Raw genomic sequence first — 26,487 nt, 5'->3', positions numbered from 1 at the left:
GTTTAGGAAAATTTTCATGTTGGGGGAAAGAAATTCGGGGTTCAGCTAGGCTACACGTTCAAGGGTTTCACAATATTTGATTATTTATAGCTTGCATATAAAACAACTCAAAAGTCTCTGCTGAATCGTACTAAGGATCTACGAAGTAAGCATTTTTTCAAAGAATTCTATTGATTTTTTATTGAAGTAGCTTGATTATACAAAAATTATCTGCACCCGCAGATGACCCGCACTCTAAATTCGATTTATCCTAAAAGGCTTATATAATTATATCTAAAAATATGTAATTCGCCCAACCGTAATCCAAGCGAACCCGCTCGAAAGCTCCCAAATTCGAGTTTTCTGTTCGACTTGGCTTGCAATTCTGGTAAATTTCTAAAACGAGATCCCTACTTTTGCAATTCGACGTACAAGCAGTTGACTTCTCGATTTATAAAACCCCAATTTCTTCTTGTTGCTCTCGCGACCTAAAGTGGCATGAATGCTTTGCACAAGCCGCCGCTTGACGTTTCAATCCAATCTTTACTTCCCACGCACTGGCGACAATACAATAGACCTCTCGGGTCGTATTTGTTTTTTATTTCGCGCAGACGGTCATAACTACGTCCAAAGAAGGACAGCTGCCAACCAGGCTCGTATGCGTTCGCCTAGAATTTATTAGCCACTCCTGTATACTTTACCTCCACAGAGTCTTCTTAACATACCTCATTTAAATAGGCTCCAGAAGCTGGGTCAAAACCACGGAGTGTATCAAGGCTATTGTAAGTCATATCATCGATAAGGCTCTTTATATCCGTTTGCGGGATTGAGTCGTCCCATGGTTGTACGTCATTGAGATGGAGAGTAGTGTTACGCCATATTTGATTCAACGCATTGTCGATGGGCTCATTGCTTATGGTCATGGTGCCGGACATTGTCCGATCGGGTACGCTTCCGTTCTACACGTAACAGTAAGGTATAGTTTTGAAAGGAATGCGTGAGAATGACAATAATAATAAGAGTGTATTAGTGATATACCAGTTTTTTTCGACCCTGTAGGCCCTACCTCTTGAAGAGTCTTGGCAAATAAATCTCGTTTCAGAGAAGCCTCGCGAGAGATGAGTCTGGACGCAGTGATGGTTGATTGACGGCCAACGTTTTAAATGCTTGGGAGCAGCTTCAGAAGATCGGAGACGGTGGAGATGGGTATGGGCGCAAGCGTATAGTCGATGGTACCGTTTGAAGCAGTTTTACTCAAAAATTGCTTCAGTGGCAAGATAGCGGCTTCAACTGTGGCATTGTCCGCATTCCAAGCAAACAATGAGCCACTCAAACTCTTTGGATTCATACCTAGTGTGAAATATCCATGTACTCCTTTGTCTTGAGCTTGTGGTACTACGCCAAGGTGTCCGGCAATGACATTCCACCAAACCTCGGTAGAGGTTGCGTTTTTTCCGGAAATATTCAGAGCCAAGGTCGTGAGGCTAGGCTCGGGATATGCCTTTAAGGTCATGTTGAAAATAACACCGAAAGTGCCACCGCCTCCGCCACGAATTGCCCAGAATATATCTGTGTTCTGCTTTTCGTTTGCAGTGAGTATCTCGCCTGCGGGAGTAACTAAACTTGCTTCGATGATATTATCAGCACCTTGGCCATGAGCACCAGTCATGACGCCGTGTCCTCCTCCAGTGGCCCATCCAACAACACCGACATCCTTTTTCTTTTGTTAGCACCGCCAGAAGGTTATAAAGAAAAAGGGAGCGCATGAAGAAGGGGGAATATCGATCATGGAAAAATCAAAAGACCACAACGACCAAATTTGACTTACCACATTGGCACCACCGACAGCAAATGCTTTCTGTGCTAATAAAGTATCAAACAGCTCTCCATCTTGGACACCCGCGCCTATTGTAACGGCTTTTTGAGCAACTATCCCCGTCGTATTATCTGCAGTAATTACAAAAGAATCATCCATGATAATTCCCTTTATGTTGTGTGTCCATAGCCCGTAGAGAAGTCAGAAAGAGGGAAGTTTTGAGATTATCGAACTAGATACGACATACGATAAACTTCCGAAAGCGGTATTTCTTCATAGTCATGTCAGTAACATGTATATGGTTGAGCGGGCCAAAGGCCATCTCTTACCTTCCGGCACCTTTGTGTCCAGTATTCTTGATACTCAGACGAAGGTTATGTTTGCTGGAGAAGTTGAAAGCTGCTTGGATATGACTAACCTCTGTCACGCTTATCACGTAAACAGGGTATGCACCGATGGAGCAACCATCAACTCCTGCTCTGGTATTGCCGCTGATACTTGTGCCATTCGGATAAATAGGATTGCAGCTATTGTTTGCCCATATACTCGCGTCGATGCTGACAGGATTGGCGGCATGGAAAGCAGACGACGTCCACGCGGTAAGAATTGAATCGCATTCGCTTGGGTTGTAGCTAGGTTGGGAAGGATAGCAAGCCGCAGCTGGAGGTGTCGACTCAATAAGTTGTCCAGAGATAGACTCATTCAGCGCCGTCCACTCAGATTTGGAAGGCCAACAGGATTCCGACGGAAGCTAATAGGAAGGATCAGCCATTATTTAGTGTGCATTTCGAGAATCCAACTCGATCCAACAAGCAAAAGCACACTCACACATTTGCAACCAATGTCAGCAATTCCTTGTCTAGCGAAGGAAATTAGGGCAATGCCGAAGATTGATAGAGTGCGCATGGCCGATTGGAGATGTTGGGGTGTTACTGTAGGACTTGATTTGATGTGATTATTGATGGCTTGAGCAGGATCTTTGAGAGGGACATCCTACAGTCTTTTATACCAAATTTGACATGAAGCAATACATGGTACAAGGGATTCTCCATAAATTTGTATTGCATGTGTGGTAAGCCGGCAGTAGGGGAGATGCGATCCACAGCTTCATCTCAGTGTCCATGCATATGACCAATTCAACTTTCTACTCAAAATCCAAAGCAGGTGGCGCACCAGGAGAAGCAGTGTACTATGGGCGTATAGGGTGCGTATTACATCCTGGATTCGGTCATGGGGCAGAAATGGGATTTATTTGAATACGGTTGTTCCGCCTGAAAAGATGGGTGCAATTATTCAAGAGCATTATCTCAATAGCAGAGTGAGACCTAACAATTTGACTAAGAGAATTTTCTCTGGTTTTAAGGATTCTTAAATTGGGCCTATTTATTTGAAGAAAGAAAATCATAGACCGCATAGAGTTTATTCTTAGTCGCATTGATCAAGCTAATAAATGACAATGTTTTCGGGGCAGCGTATTACATTTCTAAATCAGGCATATCCGTATTTGGAGCCCATATCAGATTAGTTCACCGTCTGAGCATCAAATTAGAGTAGATCATCAAGTGGGTTCAACGTTACCGGATTTTCTTTGTCAAGACATGGAAACACAGGCAATTTCGGGGTTATTTTGTTTGGTGCATACATCACTCGTTGGCGTCGCCCCTCCATCCCTCTGTACCATCTCAAATTTTCAAATCCAGCTAATTTGAAAGAACAAAAATAGGATATGAATGAATAAGGGCTCGTTCGGATCGATTTCATTTTTATTTGATGAAATCTCTAATAATGATAAAATGACAAGGATAAATTGAAATATTGAGATATACAGAGTTGAATTGAAAAAGAAAAAGATATCGCTTTTTCTCAAATATATTCGCTTAGAATCAACTTTCTTTCTTCGAAATCCATTTTCTAATCCGGTTATTCTTTTAATAAAGAATCTCTTATTTCTTTTATCCTCTCGAAATGACAATCAGGTGATTAGCTAAGTTCAGTGCCCTACTTTTGGGCCACCCCTCTTTTGGGCCACCCTTTTACACCAAAATTAGCCATTTTGATGTATTGATATCTTCATCAAAATTGAATATATTTTAATAAAATTTTATATAAATAATCTTTATATAGATATTAATCAGTTTTAGAAGTTTTAGATTTTCCATAATTCTTTTGATTGAAATTTAAAATATTGAAATATTGATTTTCGAATTTGTATGGGAATCACATACAAATTTGAAACTTTGTTAAAAACAATAATAACTTTTCAACAAAAATGATTAAAAATATATTATAAAATTTTATAATGGGTTTCAAATATTTTTAATAGTAAGGTTTAAAAAAATAATATAAAAAATGAGTGGATATCGATTTATAAAGAAATCACTGATTTCTAATCCCTGTAAATTTTAAATTTTCAAATAAAATCTTAATATAGGTTAGTAAAATTTTAAAATTTAAATTTCTATATATAACTATATATAATAATATAATTAAATTTTGTAGTTTATTTTTAATAATTTTTGTTGAAAAGTTATTAATGTTTTTGGTAAAATTTCAAATTTGTATATGATTCCCATATAAATTCGAAAATCAACATTTCAATCATTTATATCTTATTACAAAAAATTGCTAAAAATCTGAAAATCTCAAAATTAACTTACATTTATATAAATAATCTATGATTTCAATTTCAGCTGATAATATCAATAAATAAAGAAATTAAAAATCGTGATTTTCGTTATTTTTGGTGTGAAAAATGGCCCAAAAGAGGGGTGGCCCAAAAGTAGGGCACTGAACTTATTATCTTATCGATCTTTACGATCTTATTTAATCGATCTATATAGCTTTTAATCTTTCATTTTTAAATTATAATTCGAATTTATAACGTAACATATGAGGAACTTGGACAGATACCTTTACACTAAATTTTGTATGTAAAGGTACTAAGAGCGACTTTTTATAACTTTAGAAATACTAGAAATATAGTTTTGATATTTTGAAGTATAATATATTCAATATATATATTTAATAAAGATATTAAAGTGTCTTATTTTTATAAATTCTTTTACCCCCTTTTATTGAAAAAATTAAATACTTTATTTGATATTCCTATATAGATATTATGTACTTTCTAAATCAATTAGCTTTCATATATGAATCGTGTTTTAAATCATATATATTAGGGAAGATTAATTAAACTAGTTTAGTAAAACGATTTATTTAATTTATAATAAAAGTATTAAAGATTTTATTATAATAATAAGACATTCACTTTGTCAAATATGAAACCTGCTACTATAGGGACTTGGTTTGGGCATGCTCTGACTTTTAATATATTTCTATCTCATTGTTAATCCTTTGATTGAAAAGTTATAATGTGAGGAAATAATCGCAAGGTGGAAGTCAACCGGTAAGCTGACTTCAACCGCAAGGCTGCATGTGCGCCCCTCACTTGACTCATCTCCAAATGTACAAGAATGAATGGAAAAAGGGATGGTCCCAAATTTGATAAGCAAGCTTTACGCTCCCAAATGAGCATGACTAGAAATAAGTTCACAAGCGCACCGCGAGTTTGGGTGGGCCACAAGAGTTTGTAAAAAGAGAATAAAGCTCAAATTGGTGTAAGCATTCCGCGTCACTAGTCGCTATAGACCCAAATCTCCCATGATTGATATCTAATATTATGCCAACAATTTTTCCCAGATGGCCTCGACATCAGCGTCCGTCTTACCTTCGACACCAAGAAGCTCATTGTCCAGCTTCTCTAGCCGACCTCCGTGCCCATCTTGGAATGCCGCCACGCGGACGTAGGTATACACCACAGACGGCGAAGGATTACCCTCAGCCCATTTCTCATCAGCCCATTTTTTCTGTTCATCGAGGCTGACTGTAATTGGGGTCCACTTTCTCTCAGGCGCGACCTTTCTCGCCAAGTCGAGCAGTTTTTTCTGTGAGATGACAATATCTTGGACGTAGACGGGTCGGTTCTTCGTCTCTTCTGGGTGACTCAAGACTCCGACAACAGCTTGTGCTACTGATGCGAGAGTCGTTGCGCTGAACTCAAACTCTCCGCCGTTGTACAGTGGTGGTTCGGCCGACTTCCACTAGATGATTGAGGAGTCAGTATATGTCTCAAAGCTAGGTGCAATATGTGGGAGTGTGTGCATAATTCAAGGTTCAAACGAATAGATGGAATGGTTTGGACCCCGAATGTCACTTACATCTAGAAGGAGGGTAACTTCGAGAGCCCAGTCCAGGAATACGCTGGTAACAACATATGTGTAAGTTATATCAGCGCCAGCTGCGACCTTGTCCTCTAGATATTTTCGTGTAGCCACTTTGGGGGCGAAGACAGGAAGAGCCGCTGCTTTGGGCTTGCTTAGGTCAGCTGCAAAATCGGAAGGCAGGATGCGTTTGACACCTGCTGCAATTGCAGCATCGATGAGGAGTAATTGACCAGATGATCCTTCCAGACCAATCGTCAAGACGAGAGCATCTTGGCCTTTGAGGGCGGATATGAGGGAGTCCATGGATGTGTAGCTGGATGATCGGGAAGTCAGCAATTGCTCGTTAAACACTTGTCTCAAGAGCAGTTTCAGGAGTACATCACTCCTGAGACACTCCAAAAGTAGGAAAGGGCCACCGCTCGATCAACGTACTCTGCTCTGATGACGTTGGCTGAGGAAGGGAAGGTTGACTTCGAGTCTGGACGAGCGATGACAGTGACGTTGAATTTGCCAGAGTCGATCAGGGCTTTGAGTACCGGAACTCCAAGAGCTCCACCGGCCTAACAAATTTCAGTACATGGAAAGTGGTCAATGAGCTAGGGCGATACTCACTCCAACAACTGCGACGTTCTTGATGAGGGACATATTGAGTCTTGGGGTGGTTGTGTAGGTACTGATGTGGGTTGATAGGAGATGAAGATAAAGGTGAAGATGGAGTGGAAGAGCGGATAATATGATGAGAAAGAATGTCTACAGAGAAGCGCACTTGCCTTTATATAAGGAAGGAATGCTTTCTGACGATTTGCAGCCACTGTATACACTAGCTGCGAGCATGGGGCATGCCCAACTATGATTCTCAAGATCGATCCTCTATGGAGGTAGATTTCCTCTGAAACCTCATGTCCGGCATGGCAGTGGCAGTGGGTCTGTGGAGGACCATCAGCTCTAATTGTAGTTGGCCAGATCAGGATGCAGGGGAAGCGATTGGCGGGATCCCATAAACACGGGCCTATTTCAACACCAGCCCAGCCTTGACGTCAACCTCACAGCCAGTCTCGTGCCCCACGAGTAGCCGGCAAAGGAATGTCATTCCTCAGCGTGTGTAATCCGGTCGCTGCAAGAGCCCTGCATTGGTACTATTTCAGAGGGAAGCAGAAGCAGAAGGAAATGGGAGTTTTGAGTTTGGCATGGACTCTCGTGCGTGTGGTTGATACATGAGTAGCGACGCAGGGGCTAGAATAGTGGGACGGTGGATTCTGGACACTGTGTTATGGGACGGCAGTTGTTACGTTTTTGGGATTGGAGCTGGTGCAGTCGTGAGTGCGCAAGGAATTGATGTCGTGGTGAAGGAATCTCAGGAGATGAATGGAGCAAGGGGGGAGACTTTTCGTCAAAGATACATGGCTATCAGGCAGTTTACATTTGTAGGGCTGGGCTTGTTGCAGTTGTGTTGGCGAGGGATTTGTGTGTTGCTGAAGACTTTGAGAGGACCGGTAGACCAAAGGGGGAGGATTGCTTGTCAAAATTGTATGAATATCAGGCACTTTACACTTAAGTGACTCTTAAAAATGATACTGATATGGCATACTGAAACGTATCCCACAATGATAACATATCCCATCAGCTTGCCTCTGCTATCTTTTGCTGGCAGTATGTCGGTACATGTTGTGTCGTTATTGAGAGGTTAAAGTCTGTAGAATAAAGCGAACGAATTAGAGTATAAGCAAATCAGTCATCTAAGACTTGAGCAAAATTGCCGATGTACTCTCCCCTACCCCTAATAAACTTTAAATATTTAACATTTATTAGGAGTAGTGTATTCATCTGGAAAGTTTGTACAGCGCTAGCAAGGATACAATAATTTAAGCTCATCGTGGGTTAGGGTTGCGGTATACGCTGGAGTTGCCTGATTTGTTTCCTTGCCAGATTATTCATTAGATGCTTTGGAATTCTGATCAATGCTTCTATTTTGAGGCGTTTTACCTCATTTAAAAGCAAGACAGTTGGCCTTAAAACTCAACACCCTTGCTAGCGCTGTACAAATTCTACAAAAGAATATGATAGGGGATATTAGTAGAAGTGCTGGGGGTAAGTTATAAAGCCGTCTTATTAACTTTAATTCTATCTATACAAAAGTGCTCTTAGTATAAAAAGGCGATGATATAGCTTATCTCTAGTATCTTCATATATATCAAATGCTATTTATTAAACACGCTATATAATTGATTAATAAACATACTATATAATTAATTAGTAAACACGTTATATAGTTGATTAGTAAATATACTATATAAATGATTAATAAACACGCTATATATTTGATTAGTAAATGCGCTATAAAGTTGATTAATAAACACATATATAGTTGATTAGTAAACATACTTGTCGGGATAGGGATCATGTGACCGTGCTAGCGCTTGCGCTAGCGCCTTTCGACACTATAGCTATACGTTTCGTAGTCCTAGCTTTTAGAACCCTAAGCAATATTACAACAGTGTGAATCATAGTACTATATTGACTTGATCATTCTAATGATAATATTAATAATACTATGTAGTTGATTAATAAACACGCTATATAGTTAATTAGTAAACATACTATATAATTGATTAGTAAATACGCTAACGTAGTTTATTAGCATGCGAGTCATATCATCATGTGGGTCATTTGAAAATACATTAAAATTAGGCCTTTTTCAAGTTCTTGTTTTAATAACTAACTATTATTCCTAGGAATTTTTTAGTAATTACTATTAATGTCAATCAATTTCAATAGGGGGATAATGATTTAATGAAAATCTCTCTAATCGATTATTATTCTTGCTGGATTCAATTTAAGGTTTTTTGAAAATTTGGAAAAAGAAATCAATAGAGAATTAATTGAATTATATTTATTCGAAATCGGAATCGAAATATTTCTAAATTAAAGCTTTTATATTGAATTGAAATTATAAGGAATTGATAACTGGAGAAAGGTAATAACATAATAATTATAATTATTAATAAAAATCTAAAAATGAAATTGAAAGCGAAGCTTTCAATTTATATAAATAAAATTAATTAATATAATTAATATAATTGATTATATATCTTAGAAAATATATGCATTCTTATAATCGCTTTTGTTTTGAAATGAGTTTTTGATTATTTATAGAAAAAGGAAAAAATAAAATGATTTCATACTATTGTCGTAGGTCAAAAGTATATAAAGAGTGATTATATATATATATATAATATTATTTTTAAAGAATTGGTTTATAATAAAAAATCGTATTATTATATAGTCTTTATAAAACCAATAACTGAACAAAAACGAAAATATACTTCAATTAATAAAGAAAAAGGAATACTGGGATTCTCTATGAATATTAATAATAAAGATACTATTTTTTTTCAATTGCTTTAATCCCTAAATTATATTCCTTTTTTCTTAAATATTAAATGTATAAAATGAAGAAGATATAAATTTATAAAGCAAAATAAAATATTGAATAATAAAGAAAACAAAAACAAAAAAGTTATAAATATAATAGAAAATAATCTTTTTAATAATTGAAGTTTCCCTAAGCAATTAAAAGATTCAAAAAGAATATATAAAATTACTTTTGAAAAGAAATATAATGGAAAGCTTATTGATTGGAATTCTCAATCAAAATTGTAAAGGAAAACAATAAATGTATTTTATAACTTTACAAACTTTTTACGAAATTATAATTATAATAAAAAAAGTATTCATTTGAAAACCCCATTTTTTTTGAAAAAAGTATTTAATATATTATAACTTTTTTTATCTTTTCTAATTCTCCTTTTCTATATTATTAAAAAGTTATTTAAATTCTTAATTTTAATTGATTAAACAATCAATTAATTAAAATAAAAAGAAATATAAAAATGAAAATATATAACTTTAAAATTATATATTATTAATATTTAATATTTATAATTTCACTTTTGTAAATCTAAAAATATTATCGAAATTTCCTATTTTCCAAATTGACTTCTAAAGAATTAAATACCTAGCTCTTATTGTCTTCCTTACCTTGCTATTATAATATAGCAATTCACCTCATTTTACTACGTATAGCCACTTACTCTATGTATAGTATATGCGAAGGCTTTCTTATATGATCATTACCACCTCCTATTCTTTTACAATAAGAAAAGAGAATTAAAAATAGAATTAGAAGATTTTAACATTTTAAAGTTTAATTACATCTCTAATATCTTTATATAAGCTAGAAGTAATGATTTAGTAAAGTTTATAAACTATTATTATTATTATTATTATTTATAATTAAATCTCGAGCATAGCGAGGATCAGGGGTCTGAGGGCTGGCCCCTATAAAGATTAAAGAAATAAATTAAAAAATTTATATATCTTAAAAAAAAAAAAAAACGCTACTATGAATCCAAAGTCTGAAAGATTCTTTTTACCCGACGGCTAGTAATTTATTTATACGGAAAATTACTCTCATACTCTAAAATTGGAAAAAAAATTACTCTTATATCCTTTAGATTCTATAATCAAATGGATAGATTCTAGTCTTTTGAGGTTAGATTCTATATTTGAAAAAGATATAAAAATTACAAATTAATTTATTATAGAATCTATTTTAGGGTTAAAATTATAGAAGAATAGATTTTATAGTAAGCGATAGAAGGGTAGATTTTATAGCTAAAAGTATAGATTCTATGATAGGCGAAAGTAGGGTAGATTTTATAGTACGATTTTGATAAGAATAGAATCTAGCCTAAAATGGCTATATTCTATAATAGAATCTAAGAGGCATGAGAGTAAATTATTTCTGAATTTTAGGGCATGAGAGTAAATAAATGATATTTGAGGGGCATGAAAGTAATTTGCCGTTATTTATATAGATAATAAGATTTTTTAATTAATTCTTGGAAATCTAATTTTATATAATAGTTATTATAAAAATGATTTTTTTATAACGAAAATAGTGACAATTTCACTTTACTTTCTGATATAATAAGAATATAAAAGTAAAAATTAGATTTTTGAATATTTGAACTTTTAATAGTATTAATTACGCTCTTATTTTCAAGAAATATTGATTAGTTATTAAAATTTGAATATTTTAGAAAGCTTAATTTAGGTGATTTTCGAAGTGGGTCACATGCTGATATGGGCCACATGCTAATAAACTACGTTATATATTATTCATTAAATATCACGTATAGTATTACTTATATAACCATTTTAGTCGTTACCACGAGCCTGCTTCCAATATTAGACTAAATATTATTTTAATCACCTACCCTTGCATATGCCTACGACCTGCGATATCTTCTAATAAATATCAATTATAAATTAGATTCGAGATGATAATTATACTACTTGTTTTGCTCAAGTCCCCTTCCTCCCCCTCCCCCCAACCAAATTTAAATCGGTCATCACCAATAATAATTATAAAGTCATTACAATAATATCTGGGCCTGAAATATATACAAGAGATATTAAATCTGAGTCTGCAAGGTTGCTCCAGCCCAAAAGGAGCATCTTTCAAGTTGCTCTTCCGGTATACTTTCCATGGTGATATTGTTCAATTTAAAGAGTAACCTCTTCTGTCCTTGTTCATGTCCACTTTCAAAATTATCCCAGTTGGTAAGCGTCGAGTTCTGTTCCACTCCATTTGGATCCAAATATTTGATGAAGTTAATAAAATATGTTTGAATTATTGGAACAATGGGTGCATTATATGTAGAATAAGAACCATTGACTCCAATACCTGAGCCAGTAGGTCCAACTCCGAATACGGCCGTGTTCTCAGAAACGTGAGGAACGCCATAGCCTCCAGCAACGTATATCTGATCTTCGACGTTGTATCGATAGTTCCATACCTGGGAGTAGTCATTGAACGAGGATTGGGAGCTTGCTATTTCCAGGCCGGGACAGATGAAGACGGCCTCTCCATAGGCTTGAGCGAGCGAGGGGAAGTATGCCGCATGCAGTGGAAGAGGGGCCATCAATGGATAGAGGGATTCTATTGCTTGTAACTGAGTGTCAGACAAGTAGGAAAATTGCAGGGACATGAATTCTGAGACTTGAGCTTTTGTTGAGGCATTGGTAACGAATCCAGTTCCCTCATTCGTGTCATCGCTTGTGATTATCGGAACTTTAACAAAACTTCCTTCTTGATAAAGGATATTTGGGTAATTTCTGATAAATTCCCCATCTATACATGGTGCCCAGTTTGGTACTAATGCGGCACCAGAAGAAATGATGACCGTAGGAGATAAATTGAGGGCTTGAATGGCTGCTGTATCTTTGCTTCTAATGCACGAAAGTTGGTCTGCAGAAGAAGAGCAATTGAGCGCCGTTGAGACATTGGTAAATTGGGATTCTGTATCATTGATAGCTTTCATGCCAATAAAATATGGGGATTGTGAAATTGCTCCGATGAATAAGCCATCGTCACGACCTCCATGCGCTGCAAGCTGCAATGCAACTGAGGCAGATCCGGCAGAGTCTCCATGAATAACAACGTGGTCGGGATCACCACCAAACTGTCAATGTCAGATATTATGTTGAATGGATGTCAAAATAGTGCCGTACCTGAATAATATACTTTTGTACCCAGAGCAAGGCTTTTCGCTGGTCTAGCAAACCGGCATTCAAGTTCCCATTCAACTTGATTTTCTCACTTGCCAAGAATCCCCACAAACCTACTCGATAATTGATTTGCACAAGGATAATGCTAAGCTCCGATTTCAATAGTACATCCGTACCATTGATATTGGGGAGACCATTCTGGGAGAATCCTCCTCCTTGAATGTAGAACCAAACCGGAAGCTTTGAGTCGGTAGTGGCATTTGACGGAGTAAAAACATTGACGTAAAGGCAATCTTCGGAAAGAGTACTAGAAATGTTTTGGTTTGATCCGACACATGCTGGTGGTGCCTATTACAATACTCGAATTAGTGCTGGGCGTGCAAATAAATCATGGTTTGAGATCGGGCAAACCAACTGTAGTAGCGGGCTGAATGGCTGTTTCAGTTGAAGGATCGGCAGGTGCTCTCCATCTGTAATTTCCTAAGGGTGGTGCTGCATATCGCATACCCAGATATTGATTGATACCATTGGTAAGTTGTTCACCTTGGTACGTAGCATAATCGAGGTCGACTATCGTTGATATTGTAGTATCATTTTGTCCTGAAGCGGTGGCTTGCGAGAAACACGCAGCTCTGAGAATGCAGAGAATAAAAACTACTCTCATCGTAAAGATTAATGAAGGCTCGGATGTGTGGTGAAGAGAATATTAATGGATGGATATATGGGGGGACATTACATACATCTCTAGTGGTCTTTATATAATGCGAACTAGACTCCTGGAATTCGAGTTTTACTAACGGCATAAGCATTGTCAATCTCCAGTCGAATTTTAATGAACCCAACTCCTTTCAATTTGCTATATTAATGTCTAGTTAGTTTCTCAAGTTATGCCAATTACATACCGTCCACTCCGTAGACAAATATGATATCAACGAGAGTAATAAATTTTAATAAACAATAGATGCTAGAATTCGTCCGAACGATACGAGAAACTTGTTTATCCTCCGTGCCTTTGTCTAAGCAGACATGTAAGTCCTGATGTTTAGTCACAGATTGTGCTTTGAGTGTCTCGGTGTGTATTTCTGACTGCATTATCCGTGGATTAAAGCTAAGACAAGAGATGATGTCATCAGATCACTTATAATTCTACCAACTTGATGTGGATGCGAAGCTGCTCGTATGATACGAAGAAAAAAGATGGATATCGGACAGGAAGGGCATTTTTGAGAAAGAAAAATAGAAAATTTAGTTAGTGCCGGGTAAATCGAGATAAGGCTGACGAAGTGTCGATCTTTTGCCTTCGCCAAAAGATATGTGGTCTAGATTTGGTTACACATTGCCCCACAATTGAGCTCAAAGCTCGTATATACGAAGATACTAATTGAGAATTCCAGAAAGCTAAGGTAAGTTTACGCCACATTAGAGCTAGCCATCGATGATTCTGATTGGCAGAAAAAAAGCTTCTCATCAAGCTATTTGGTTTATGTCCTTATTCGTGTCACCCGAAAGTCTGAAATTTGATCGGGATTAAACGAGATCGTTTCGAGACGTAGAAGTTCGACTCCTTTCGCTGATGCTGTGGTGCTTTACTACTAAAGCCGCTAATTTTACTACGAAGTAGTTCATGAGAGGCTCGAGGGGATCCAACTCCGGGCCCACTCAGGTTTATAAGCACACTAGGTAAATCTACTACAAACTCCATTTGCGGGAGTTTGCGCTCCGATATGCATTGCCCTGGATAGCCGGGGCATATACTTCTTTCAGCACAGACTTCGATGACCTCCACGATTTTAATTCTTCATTATGGGGTACCAACCTCGACCTCTCGTATATCAAAGATTGAATACGAAGGACCTGGCTCGTAAGTGGGTAAAAGCACTTCTTCTCCACCAATGCACATTGCGCACACAGCTGCCACATTTACAACGCGCTTGCTCGGCACTTTCTCTCTGGTATCTTTGCTGTGATTTTTTGCAAAATAGATCTTAGTATTGTCCAATCTCCACAAACCTAGGTGCGCACATACTTACCCTTTCTTGTTGTGGGTAGGATAATCTGATCTACTATCTACTTCTCCTTCACGTCCGCAAACCCTGTTTACCGGAATAAGCATGGGCGTACCAGAATCTTTGGAGTATTGACGGTACAGCTGGTCTGGGAATGGAATCATACCGCGGAAAATACCTGCATATTTACTGTCCAGTAAAGATAGATGATTTCAAGCCATTCTTTTCTATTTAAAGACCCCATCCTATGTTGCTTCACAATAATTCACCCAATTCCCTTGGTCTATTCCTAAAAATTAGGTTTCCCTGATTCCTCACCCTCGAGCTCAAATATGCAGCTCTCCGTAGCGAGTTTGCTTTTCAGCACGCTCACTGTAGCCCAGCAGGTGTATATACCTGGAGCGAACCCTACCACACGTTCATATTGCAATGCATCACCTACTCCCATGACCAGCCCATCCGGGACACCAACATACAAGACCAGCTCCTTTTCCTACACCTTGACGGAAACTACTCGAACAGCCATTTCCGTCACTCCTGGACCACAAACCACCCATGGCTTGCCATACGCATCCGTGAGCAGCCTTTTCGGAAACGTATCGACAACTTCTTGGGGAAACTGGTATCCCAATGGTACCAAACAGACTGATACAGCCAATCCCTACGGAAACGCAGCTTGGTCATCTCTTTGGGATGCGCTACCTACTGGCATCATCGCCAACTTCACCAGAGGAATTTACACCACGACTGTTTCCCCCACCCCCATCCCCACAAGCGAGCTAATCTTGCCACCTCCCCTCGACTATGATCCACAAGACTGCTACTATTTCCCCGAAGACTTTGTCTTCGGTGTCACAGGGGCAGCAGCTCAAGTCGAAGGTGCCATTGCGGATGAAGGAAAAGCTCCTACAACCGCAGAAATGCGCACTTTAATTTCGCAATCCATTCCCGCCGCATATCTCTCCTATGTTTATCCCGACGGACAAGTCACCAACGATTTCAGCGCCGTAGAGAATTACTACCTGTACAAACAAGATATTACACGATTAGCGAGCGCTGGAGTGAAGTATTACGCGTTCAGTATATCTTGGGCCCGTATCATGCCATTCGTGCTACCTGGCACACCAGTCAACTCTCAGGGACTCCAGCATTATGACGATCTTATCAATTTTATCATCGAAGCGGGTATGCAGCCGGCGGTGACGCTGCTTCATAACGATTCTCCTTTGCAGTGGTTTGGAGACGATCCAGTTACGGAGCTTTTGGAGAGATCTTATACCCTTGGTTCCAACCAAGGTTTTCAGAGCACATACAAGAATGTCACTTTTCAAGATGCATATGTAAATTATGGAAAGATTGTCATGTCGCATTTCGCGGATCGCGTGCCGATTTGGATTTCGTTCAACGAACCTCTACAATCGTGTATCAATGGGAAATCGTTTGACGCAGTCATAAAATCGCATGCGAGACTCCATCATTTCTATCACGATGTGTTGAATGGGACCGGGAAAATGAGTTTGAAGATAGGTGGTACGCCTGGCGTTCCTCTTGATCCTACAAATGTTACACATGTTGCTGCTGCCGAGCGATATAATGATCTCGGTTGTGGCGTGTTTTTAAATCCCCTTACGGGTCAGGATTATCCGGATGCAGTAAAGGAGACTTGGCAGGACTATGTCCCATTAAGCGATTCGGATCTTCAATATCTCAACGGCACACTTGGTATCCCTCCCCTCTATCCCGTTCATTCTCCCATCCACATTCTAACCAACTTTATAGATTTCGTCTCGGCAGATCTATATAGCGTTCAGATCGTCGCTCCATTGCTCGACGAGGCCGGCACAAAGACATGCGGTCTAGACAATTCAACTGATAATACATTGTATCCCAACTGTGTAGAACTATCCGAAATCACCGCCAACGGCTGGAGTTTTGGTTATCACCCTGACTATTTGATGTGGAATACCGGTGTATATCTACGAACCCAGCTCGGTTATTTCTGGAATACCTACGGTCTCCCAGTCGCAATCACCGAATTTGGTCTCCCGAGTCCACCACGTACTGGTGAAACGTATAATGACATGGCTTTTGATGTCGATCGTTCGGAATACTATATCAAGTATATGAGTGAAGTGCTTAAGGCTATTTGGGAAGATAATGTACATGTGATGGGTGCTTTCATGTGGAGTTGGGTTGACAACTGGGAATGGGGAACCTATTACCATCATTTTGGTGTTATGGGGAATAATTTGACTTCTCAAGAAAGATTTTACAAGCGTAGTCTTTTTGATATTATAGATTTCATGGAGAAGAGAGCTACATCATCGTCGGAGAATACCACTGGGACGGTGAAGTTTTAAATTAATCACCCGATGGCTAAGTTTGAAAGGGAGTTTAATTTGGTATCCCTTTAGGAGGCTAGGGACATGAAGACTGAATGTAGGGTAAAGGATAGCCTAGGGTGTGAAAAAAGATTTGATTTTTTTGATATCATTTGATACGCTAATACTAACTCCTATACACCTAACTCCTATACACCTGGTATTAACGTTTTATTTGGTATTAATTCAAATTTAAGGGTTTTGGGGCTTTTTATATATATATAATTATATTTTTATAATTCTGAGAAAATTTATGATTTAATAATGCTTTTTTTATTTTGCTAGCGTTCTTCCTTATTAAATTCTATTTTTAGAATTTTATCTGGTATTAACTAATATCTCGTTTAGTTTTAGAACTAGCTTATTAAAAATAACTTTTTTGAAATTTTCAAAATAAATCGAATTGAATGATATATATTTTATCCAAATCAAACTTAGCTTGTTTTTGACTTAGAAAAATTAGAATTTCTTTATTTTTTATAAAACTTATTTAGGGTTTAAAAACTTCAAAGCTAATATTTTCGAAAAAATTGTAATATATTATTATAAATCGATTTGAAAGCTAAATATTTTGATATAGTTTTTATTATATATATATAAAATTTTATTTTTATTTTTAAGATTTATCTAATATTAACAAAAATCATCTAATATTAATTCATTTCTTACATAATATTAAAACTAACAATAAAATAATAATATTTTTGAAATATTTGAAGAATTTAAAACTATATAGCATTTTCAAATTTTTCAAAAACTAACTTTTAATTTTAATCACATAAAATTCTCATAATATAGAATTAAAATTAGAATTAAATTTAAATATTCGAAAATCTGAAATTGAAAAGAGTTTTATAATTGAATTAAAATCAGAATTAAAAACAAATTCAAAATAAATTAAAATCTAATATTATTTCAATATTGAAAATTTATATTAATATTCAATAAATTAAATATAATTATATTTTTATATTTTTGAGAAAAATTCTAATTTAATAATGATTTTTTTATTTTATTAGCATTCTTCCTTATTAAGTTTTATTTTTAGAATTTTATCTGATATTAACTAATATCTCGCTTACTTTTAGAATTAACTTATGAAAAATAACTTTTTTGAACTTTTCAAAATAAATCGAATTGAATGACTATTATAGCGGAATCAGGGTTAGGATTAAAAAGCCTTAACACCCTTTTCTCGCTTAAATTACCGAATATGGAATGGATCGAGCGCATTGACATTTATTGACCCCATCAAAAAAAAATATTTCACAGCTCGGGCTTGCGAAATAATTGCACCCTTCAAAATCTTCAAACTCTCAAAATTCTATATTTCTCGTCTTTGGCCTGTGAAATGCATCTACTATTGGAAAAATCGAAAATCTCAAAATTATGTATTTCACGTCTCCGGCCTGTGAAATGCATCTACTATTGGAAAAATCGAAAATCTCAAAATTCTCGAAAATCTCAAAATTATGTATTTCACGTCTCCGGCCTGTGAAATGCGTCTACTATTGAAAAAATCGAAAATCTCAAAATTATGTATTTCACGTCTCCGGCCTGTGAAATGCGTCTACTATTGGAAAAATCGAAAATCTCAAAATTCTCAAAATTATGAAAGTTATGTATTTCTCGTCTCCGGCCTGTGAAATGCCTCTACCATATTAATAATCGTCACATTTTGAAAATTCTCAAAATTATGTATTTCACGTCTCCGGCCTGTGAAATGCATCTACTATTGAAAAAATCGAAAATCTCAAAATTCTACATTTCACATCCCCGGCCTGTGAAATACGTCTACTATTGGAAAAATCGAAAATCTCAAAATTATGTATTTCACGTCTCCGGCCTGTGAAATGCGTCTACTATTGGAAAAATCGAAAATCTCAAAATTCTCAAAATTATGAAAGTTATGTATTTCACGTCTCCGGCCTGTGAAATGCCTCTACCATATTAATAATTGTCACATTTTGAAAATTCTCAAAATTCTCAAAATTATGTATTTCTCGTCTCCGGCCTGTGAAATGCCTCTACCATATTAATAATTGTCACATTTTGAAAATTCTAAAAATTATGTACTTCACGTCTCCGGCCTGCGAAATGCCTCCTGCCTTTCAAATTTCGAAAACTTGAATGATCTTATTTCACGATCCGGGCTCGAAAAATAAATTGCACGCTTTCGAAATTGATTAAAGTTATCACAATATAATTATTTATTTCCTTTTGCCTTTCGCTTTTCTTTTATTTAGTTTAGTTTCCAATTTCCAATCTGAAAAGAAAACTCATTGAACTTATTACAATCACAATGCGACGCATCAATATTGATCGAAATGGTCAGCGAGATGTTGCTACAAATCAAGATTTGGCAGACATGTTCAATGCAATGTGCTGGTCAATTAATCAAAAAGCGCCTGGTCTACTTGTATTGTCGGAGCGAATCAACTTTGAAGAGCTCGCTGCATTTGTTAGCTCTGCTGGCTCATTGATTGTTGGGATCTCGTCAAATCGCATTTACCACTTTCGAATCACTGCATTTCAATCCGATGAGGCAGCAGATCGCAATCGAGTAAATAATGCAGAGAGAGCTTTGCACGCTTTGAAAAACGCATTTCAATTTGCAACCACGATTACCATTCACAATCAGAGCGTTTATCAATATTTCCCATATGTTGATAATAAAGAAGGGCGTGGCATCGATAGCAGCCGGTTCGCTTTGAACTTTAGCGATAGGATCGTTCAGGAGATTCGATGCGCTTTTATGAATGGGGATTTGCATTGCTCTGCGTTTGATAATAATGATCATGAGGTGGAAGGTGTTATTAATTTAATTAGAGGGAGTCTTGTATCTGATATCATAGATTATTTTGATGGGACGAATGTCATGGAGCGGTTGGCACAATATAATGGATGTCCAGGCTGCAGTTATTTATTTTCTTTTTGATTTTTTTCTGGTGCGATCAGGAGAGCATCGCTTGATTTGTCACAGAGGAAAAGGGGAGGAGTGTGCGTGATAGATATTGCAAGAGAATGAGAATTATTGAGCTTCGTTTAGGAACAATATTTTAAAACACCAGAATATAAAGATCTTTAATTTTCTTTCGAATTTATTTCAAAACCTCAAAGTTCAATTCAGCACATCCTCTAGATTCAAGATTGCCTTCAACGCTTCAAAATTTACTACTACTTTCACCTTTTCTTTATACTATTTTATTGATAGTTCCTGCTTTTGAGAATGGAAAATTTCCTTACAAAAGCTTTAAGTCCAACAGGAGCACGTCGACTTTACTGGCTTGCAATATCGCCATGCACTAAACAAGAGTTCTGGTTAGTTATATCACGATTCAATTATTTTTACTTTTATTTAAAACGCGGGTCGAAAAAGCTAATATAGGAAAGGGATCATATAAATGGAATTAAGCTCTGGTCGCCTGAAGAACCGAATAGTGAAAATCTGTTTTATGATATTTTTTCGATCGAGATGTATTTGAAAGCTGTGAAGCCAGGTATGTACAAATTGGTATTGTAGCTCTTTATTTACTAATGAAGCATTCAATAGAAAGTAAATGGGTTGAGCTGCCACCCGAGGATTTTTATATTGGAATTGCTCATTTATTTGGTAAGGAATCTTAGATGCTTCAAGTTTACATTTGATCTTCAAATTGCGCCCTCTTTCAAGTGCACATTTGCTAATATTGAGCTGCCTAGGGGAGGATGAGCTTTTTGAGGAGGATGAGCTTTTTGAGGAGGATGAGCTTTTTGAGGAGGATGAGCCTTTTGAGGAGAATGAGCTTTTTGATTTTTAATAAATTGGTTTGAGTGGGTAGTGTAGGTGTGAATTATTCGACTATTGGAAGGGCGATATTCTTAATGCGATGGGGCTTTTTGGAAATGTTAAGCCCGGCTTGAAATTTAATTTTGGTTGTGAGATTAACTTAATCGTTTGAATGGCATTCAAATTGCTTTGTGCAAAGGGAGTTAATTGCTTCGGTTTCCTTCAGCTCATCCAACATGAGGGTGTGTCAAATAAAAAGTTTTTGATATTCTATCTTGCAGTGTTAATTCAATTATTGAATGATTAAATTTCGGTTGAAGTTTGATTCGGCTTTGATCTATTGAGCTCGGTTCGATAATAGGTAATGTATGCGATTGCATCACCGATAGCACTTACGCTCGCTCTCTACTTAGCAAGCAATATAAATTCCTTACTATCAATATTTTTATTCAGTTTGATTGATTATATGATTTTAATCACTATTTATTTGCTCGTCAAAATAATATTTATTTTATTTCAATTAGTAAAATGAGCTAATGGAGTCGCAATGGGTTCTAAATTTGATAAATCAAAAAGGTCAAAAAAGGTCAAGGAAGAAGAAAAAAAGTGGGCTGAGCGTGTATTCTATAAAGGTGGGTGCACTCAATTGAAAGAGCGTGCAAGCTTGATTCAATTTTTTCAGTTTCGATCAAGCTCTCAATCTAAATGCAAAAGCTCAACCTCTCTCCTTCCACAATGTAGGTTGAACCCTCTATTTTATTTTAATCAATACATTTTCAAGCATCTTACTTTAAGCTTCCAAGCTATATTGCGATTTTGCGCTTTCCCTCGAGGTGAATCAAAACTGTCACTAAATAAGCATGTCTGAAGAGTCTAAAACGCAATCGCCCCCGTCTAACTTATTAAAGAATACATTATCAGCTTGTTATAAGTTTTGGAAAAGAAGTGAGGTCTTTTTATTACTTGCTAGTGAATCAATGCCTTTACTAACATCTTCAAGATAAGCAGCCTCACTTCAATCACCCAAAACAAATCATTCACTACCCGACTAAAGGATTGGCTTCGGAATACTGGGTTTGGTACATTGAACGTTGGATCTCAGAACGACAACCAAAAGTCAAGCGCTCCATTCGTTATACAAACCCTTTCAGTAGCAGCGATCCAAAGGCTCACGAATCGCCAATCCAATATTCCTTACTTTCCCAAATCGATGCTTTAGCCAATGCAATTCAGATTTCCTCGACCGCTTATAAATCTCTCTATCACACTCCAACTCAATTCTCAAATTCATCCCTTCAAGAAAGTTGCACTAGGGTTGATGCCTCAAGCACACTATCGAAGCAAGTTCCCTCTATAAATCCAAAGCCAGCTGGCTCCATTGATTTGATTATTAACTCACAAGCAAAAAACAACTCCTCAACTGTATTTGAAGTTCATAAATCAAAAAAGGAAATTTTAAAAGATAAGGAAAAGACGCAAATTGATAAAATAAAAAGCGAGCAAAAAACTACATTCAAAATCCAAAAACATTGCAAAATCGATCAAAAAAGAAAAAAGCAACAAATTCAATCTCGAAAATTTATCTCCTCAAGAAAAAAAGGGCCAATTGCAAAAGGCGGCGAGAAACAAATACGGGAAATTGTTAATCGAAATATTCCATCAAAAGCTCTCACTCGAACTCGCGATTGTTTAATTGATAAAAAAAAAAGAGTTCTTGAAAGCAAAGCAGCATTTCGGTTAAGAAAGCTCGAGCTTGAAAAAGAGGAGAGGGAGAGCAAGTGGGTAGCAAGCATTTGGCGCGAGGAACAAAAGCAATTGCATGCAGAATCGTTCTTGAATTAACGCAATTCGAAACGCTTTAGAGATTGCACTTTAATCTTTATCAATTGGAAAATGCCTTTGAGCGCTCTAGCTCCAAATGACGAGCTTCCATATCCAATGGAAAAAAGCTCTGAAAAACGACCCTTGACCCCAAGCGCAACTCAACAATCGCGAAAGAGACATTCAATTCCAAACTCAACATCAATTGCAATTTCAAAGGAAGGAGCAGATAATTGTTTTTTAAATTCTTTAAATGATCATGAGAGCGATCTCCACTCCAATAAAGTCAATAATCCACAACCTCAAGCTTTGAAAATTCAAAGCAGTCGAGATGAATTTGCTAGATTGGATTCGCTGCCTCAAAATATGAGAGGTGCAATTTTCGAAAGAGGGCAGCGGAATCAACAATACTCAAGCGAAAAGAGTAGCGCGAATCAATCAATCCTTGAAGAAGATCACAATAAGTTGATGGATGATGCAGCTAATGAATATAGTAGCAATTGCGATTGGGATAGTAGCAGCAATGTCGAAGAAGGTCGCTCACAAATTGGAAAAGCTTTTAACCCCTTTCAAACCCCACCACTCACTCTCGCAAATCTTAATTCCTTTCAATTTTCCTCAATCCAAGATCGAAATCCCTACTCACAAAAGAGTTCCATCAGAGTAGGTGAAGAAGATTTTTCCCTTTATTCATTTGAGCGCTGCTCGCTCAGGTTTTTTGATATTTCTCGAGCCGGGCTCGAAAAATACATTTTTATCAATTGCAAGCGATTATCGTTTCAAAGTTTAAATTGAAGCTAATGTTTGTTATATATTTTAAGCGGAATTATCAATCCCCATTGCATCAAGCGGAATTGCTTCAGGCTCAATTACTTCAATCGCAATTGAACCCCGCTTCAAGGCTCACTCCTGAAGCTTTAAATTTCGAAGGGATTCCTGATGCAGCAGATATTGAAGGGAGCTTTGAAATTGATACAAGCAATCAGAATGGCTCCCCTTATTTCGAGCGCTATTCTGAGAGCAGCAATCCATTGCCAACTATTGAGATTCGAAAGGCATTGTCTGATGCGGATTTTGCTTTTGACGAAGAGTACTACTCCACTGATGATGATGAAATAGAAGTTAGCAATGAGGAGGCAAGGGAGGCAGCGCAAGAGTTAATTGATCTTGGAAATCAAATTGAAGTGGGAAGTGAAGTGGATAGCGATCCTTTTGGTGAAATATCTGATCCTTACTCTTTCAATGCGTTCGATCACTTCTGTGCTCACTTTAGAAATGGATTTTTTTGTGAGGAAGTTGAACATGAAAAGATATTTCAAAAGCATCATGAGGAAATGTTTAGGAGCGGCCAATCTCACTCCAATCATTGCATCAACCTTCGTCAATTTGCAATTGAAAGAAATCCATATCGGGAGCAAAACGAGATTCCAAATTATCTCGGCAAAAGGCACCTTCAACGTGGAAAGGAGATATTCACAGCATCAAATTTGCCACGTCAAACTTCAAGCAATCATTCCCTGATGGTGGATCACTTAAGTGAAAGGCAACTTCGCACTATCTATGAAGGCACCTATCATCTTTCGCGTATACAAAGCAATCAAGGTTTTGGAGTTACTGATCGCTCTTTTGAACGAGCCGAATCAGTTGCAGAGCCCCTCAGCGATGACGAATATTGCATTGATTCAACTCGCACCAAGCCCCCTACATTGTGCATGTTGAATCATGAGCTTGAGGTTTCAGCAGAGCAAACCCCTACAATTACTGTAGATATTGATAGTATGTGTGGGGAATTCAAAAGTTTAGCTGCGATTAAAACTGGGTGGATTTACTACCCTTATACGAATGCTCCATTAACAGGTCGCACCCATGGCGTTTACATCAAAATTCCCTACAATTTGCCCTTTGATTCAGATGATCACTATTTAGCAATTGCTGATTTGAACCCCTTTCGATTCGATGCAGAGCACGCTTTGTTGCTCTCCCCGGAAAAGATTCCTCATATTTTTTTCGGCAAACTTCACGATTGGAGCTCCATCAATATCTACCTGCTTTTCCCCAACATCTTCTTTCACCGAAGGAAGGGCCTGAAGAAATCTCAGGAAAAGCACATTTCTATTTACCTTAGTGACGATCAACGCAAAATCCTACACGAGGAGGTGATCCACCCTGCAATGAGCTTCGCCTTTGATCATCACACGTCGGAATCTATACCCTCTCACTGGGAAACCATGAAAGCTCACGCAAATGCGCACGGCACAGAGCAAAATCGCCTTCGCGGGTCTCAATCTCGCTTTCAATCACTTGGCTATCGAATTAATCCAAATCAAAGCGATCAATTTGATACCTTTACTCGCGAGTGCTATCGCTTAATTGAAGCATTGGAATTAGTTGATTTTTACGGCTTGCGATTATATTTCAATGGAAAGGGCTTTAAAGATTCGGAACGTCAACCTTCATTCTCTCAATTGCACGAAACCTGGGGGCGCGCGATGGAGCAAGCAGTTCAATAATGCCTTTATTCCAATGGATCGCTGCTGGTTGGACCTTGGGCGGCAGTTCACACCGGTGAAGAATAGCAATTTTGATGAGCTCATTATGCTTTGGAAGCCATGCTGCATCAAGAAATATTACGATGAGCGAGCCACAAAATGTAAAACCCGCTCCACGCTTCCTTTGGAAATATTCAACCTCGGTGGCTGCCGGGATATTATTTCTGCTACCATGACTGCACGGAAAGGGTCCAAGCAAGCTGTTGGTGGAGCTTGCTACAGTCAATTTTACACCAGATCAAAAATGCACTTTGTCACTTCCACTGTCGAAGTCTTTCAAAGTAGGGATATTGATGCTTTAGCATATGGATCAGCGCAATTGAAAGCTGTTGGCAGCGCTGGAAAAAGTAAAATGCCCACATTTCAAAATGCTGGCTGATGCTTACATCAATGGAGTCAACCGCACAGATCTTGGAATTGATGAAATTGAGAAAACCTCCTGCGAACCTCGAGAGGAGCATCGAATTCGCGCTGATATTTGCTTTTCCTTATTGCGAGAATTGGCTGATCAAGAGAAAAGTGAATGGGGTAGTGAAAATTCACAAGGGAGCGTTAGCGGGATGGGGGGTGAGAATTTCGCAAATGATCTTACATTCAATAGTGAAAGTCTTGCGAGAAGTGCAAATTCAAGTGAAGGGGGGCGGTTCGCAGAATGGCATTAGGGATTGGGGAAATCAATTTTCTTGCACCTAGCGATGCTCGCTACTCTAGCTCAATTCCACTCCGCGCAAAGGAAACTATGTACGAAGCTAAATTGCGAAGCGAATATTTCAGAGTGCAACGAGGGAATTTCCCCAATCAACATTCTATCGCTCGCCACCTCCCTTTTTGGATTGTTCAATCTCCCATCTTTGCCTCATTTCTGCGCTCAAATGTTAATAAAGCCTTGATGGGATTCGAGCATGTTTTATCAACCTTGAATCACGAAGTTGTGAAACAATCAGCGACAGCTACTGCATTGATGTTCTTGGAACTGATTCGAAATAGCGTTTTGTGTAAAAATATTAAGGGCGCTCCACATCTTTATCAGAATCATTGGAATCGCAGGGAGTCCAATCAAATCATTAATCGCAGAGAGGGCTTGCTTTAAATCAACAATTTTATGGAATGGGAATGGAGCGGCAAATGATGAAGTTTGGGTACGCATACTTTTGCCCCAAAGTGGATTTCAGAGCATTTCGCATCCTAGATTCATTCAGCAAAGGGTTTTTTCCCGAGCGGCCAGATTTTGTCAAGGCTCTTGCGAAAAAAGAGATTGCATGCATTTAAGGTCTGGGAGGTTGATTCGATAATTGATCAAATTCAAGAGTGGTTTGAATCCATTTCCCCTAGCGATTCTCTCGCTTGGCGCCAGCATCAAGCCATCTTGG

General features: G+C 37.6%; 4 protein-coding genes across 4 annotated transcripts; 1 reads left to right on the top strand and 3 right to left on the bottom strand.

Annotated features, from left to right (window-relative positions):
• Positions 1-467: 467 nt before the first annotated feature.
• BCIN_11g00040 (hypothetical protein) lies at positions 468-2,904 on the bottom strand. Its single transcript, XM_024695752.1, has 6 exons — positions 2,624-2,904; positions 2,125-2,546; positions 2,036-2,066; positions 1,808-1,963; positions 705-1,693; positions 468-647 (listed from the first exon to the last, which is right to left on the bottom strand). Exons 1-5 carry the CDS (start codon positions 2,699-2,701, stop codon positions 1,139-1,141), a joined length of 1,242 nt encoding a protein of 413 aa, XP_024551546.1. The 5' UTR covers positions 2,702-2,904; the 3' UTR covers positions 468-647; positions 705-1,138.
• A 2,535-nt stretch (positions 2,905-5,439) lies between these two features.
• Positions 5,440-7,612, bottom strand: BCIN_11g00030 (hypothetical protein). Its single transcript, XM_001552413.2, has 4 exons — positions 6,631-7,612; positions 6,451-6,578; positions 6,013-6,331; positions 5,440-5,895 (listed from the first exon to the last, which is right to left on the bottom strand). Exons 1-4 carry the CDS (start codon positions 6,661-6,663, stop codon positions 5,473-5,475), a joined length of 903 nt encoding a protein of 300 aa, XP_001552463.1. The 5' UTR covers positions 6,664-7,612; the 3' UTR covers positions 5,440-5,472.
• Positions 7,613-11,382: 3,770 nt separating this feature from the next.
• Positions 11,383-13,777, bottom strand: BCIN_11g00020 (hypothetical protein). The gene is made up of 4 exons (XM_024695751.1): positions 13,332-13,777; positions 13,007-13,245; positions 12,595-12,939; positions 11,383-12,545 (listed from the first exon to the last, which is right to left on the bottom strand). Exons 2-4 carry the CDS (start codon positions 13,094-13,096, stop codon positions 11,496-11,498), a joined length of 1,485 nt encoding a protein of 494 aa, XP_024551545.1. The 5' UTR covers positions 13,097-13,245; positions 13,332-13,777; the 3' UTR covers positions 11,383-11,495.
• Positions 13,778-14,542: 765 nt separating this feature from the next.
• BCIN_11g00010 (hypothetical protein) lies at positions 14,543-17,134 on the top strand. Its single transcript, XM_001552415.2, has one exon. It carries the CDS (start codon positions 14,930-14,932, stop codon positions 16,955-16,957), a length of 2,028 nt encoding a protein of 675 aa, XP_001552465.2. The 5' UTR covers positions 14,543-14,929; the 3' UTR covers positions 16,958-17,134.
• Positions 17,135-26,487: the final 9,353 nt, after the last annotated feature.

Source organism: Botrytis cinerea, chromosome 11 (assembly GCF_000143535.2).
Source record: "Botrytis cinerea B05.10 chromosome 11, complete sequence".
NCBI lineage: Eukaryota > Fungi > Ascomycota > Leotiomycetes > Helotiales > Sclerotiniaceae > Botrytis > Botrytis cinerea.
Note: the sequence above shows the minus strand (reverse complement) of the source record. Positions and strands in the feature narration are given on the sequence as shown.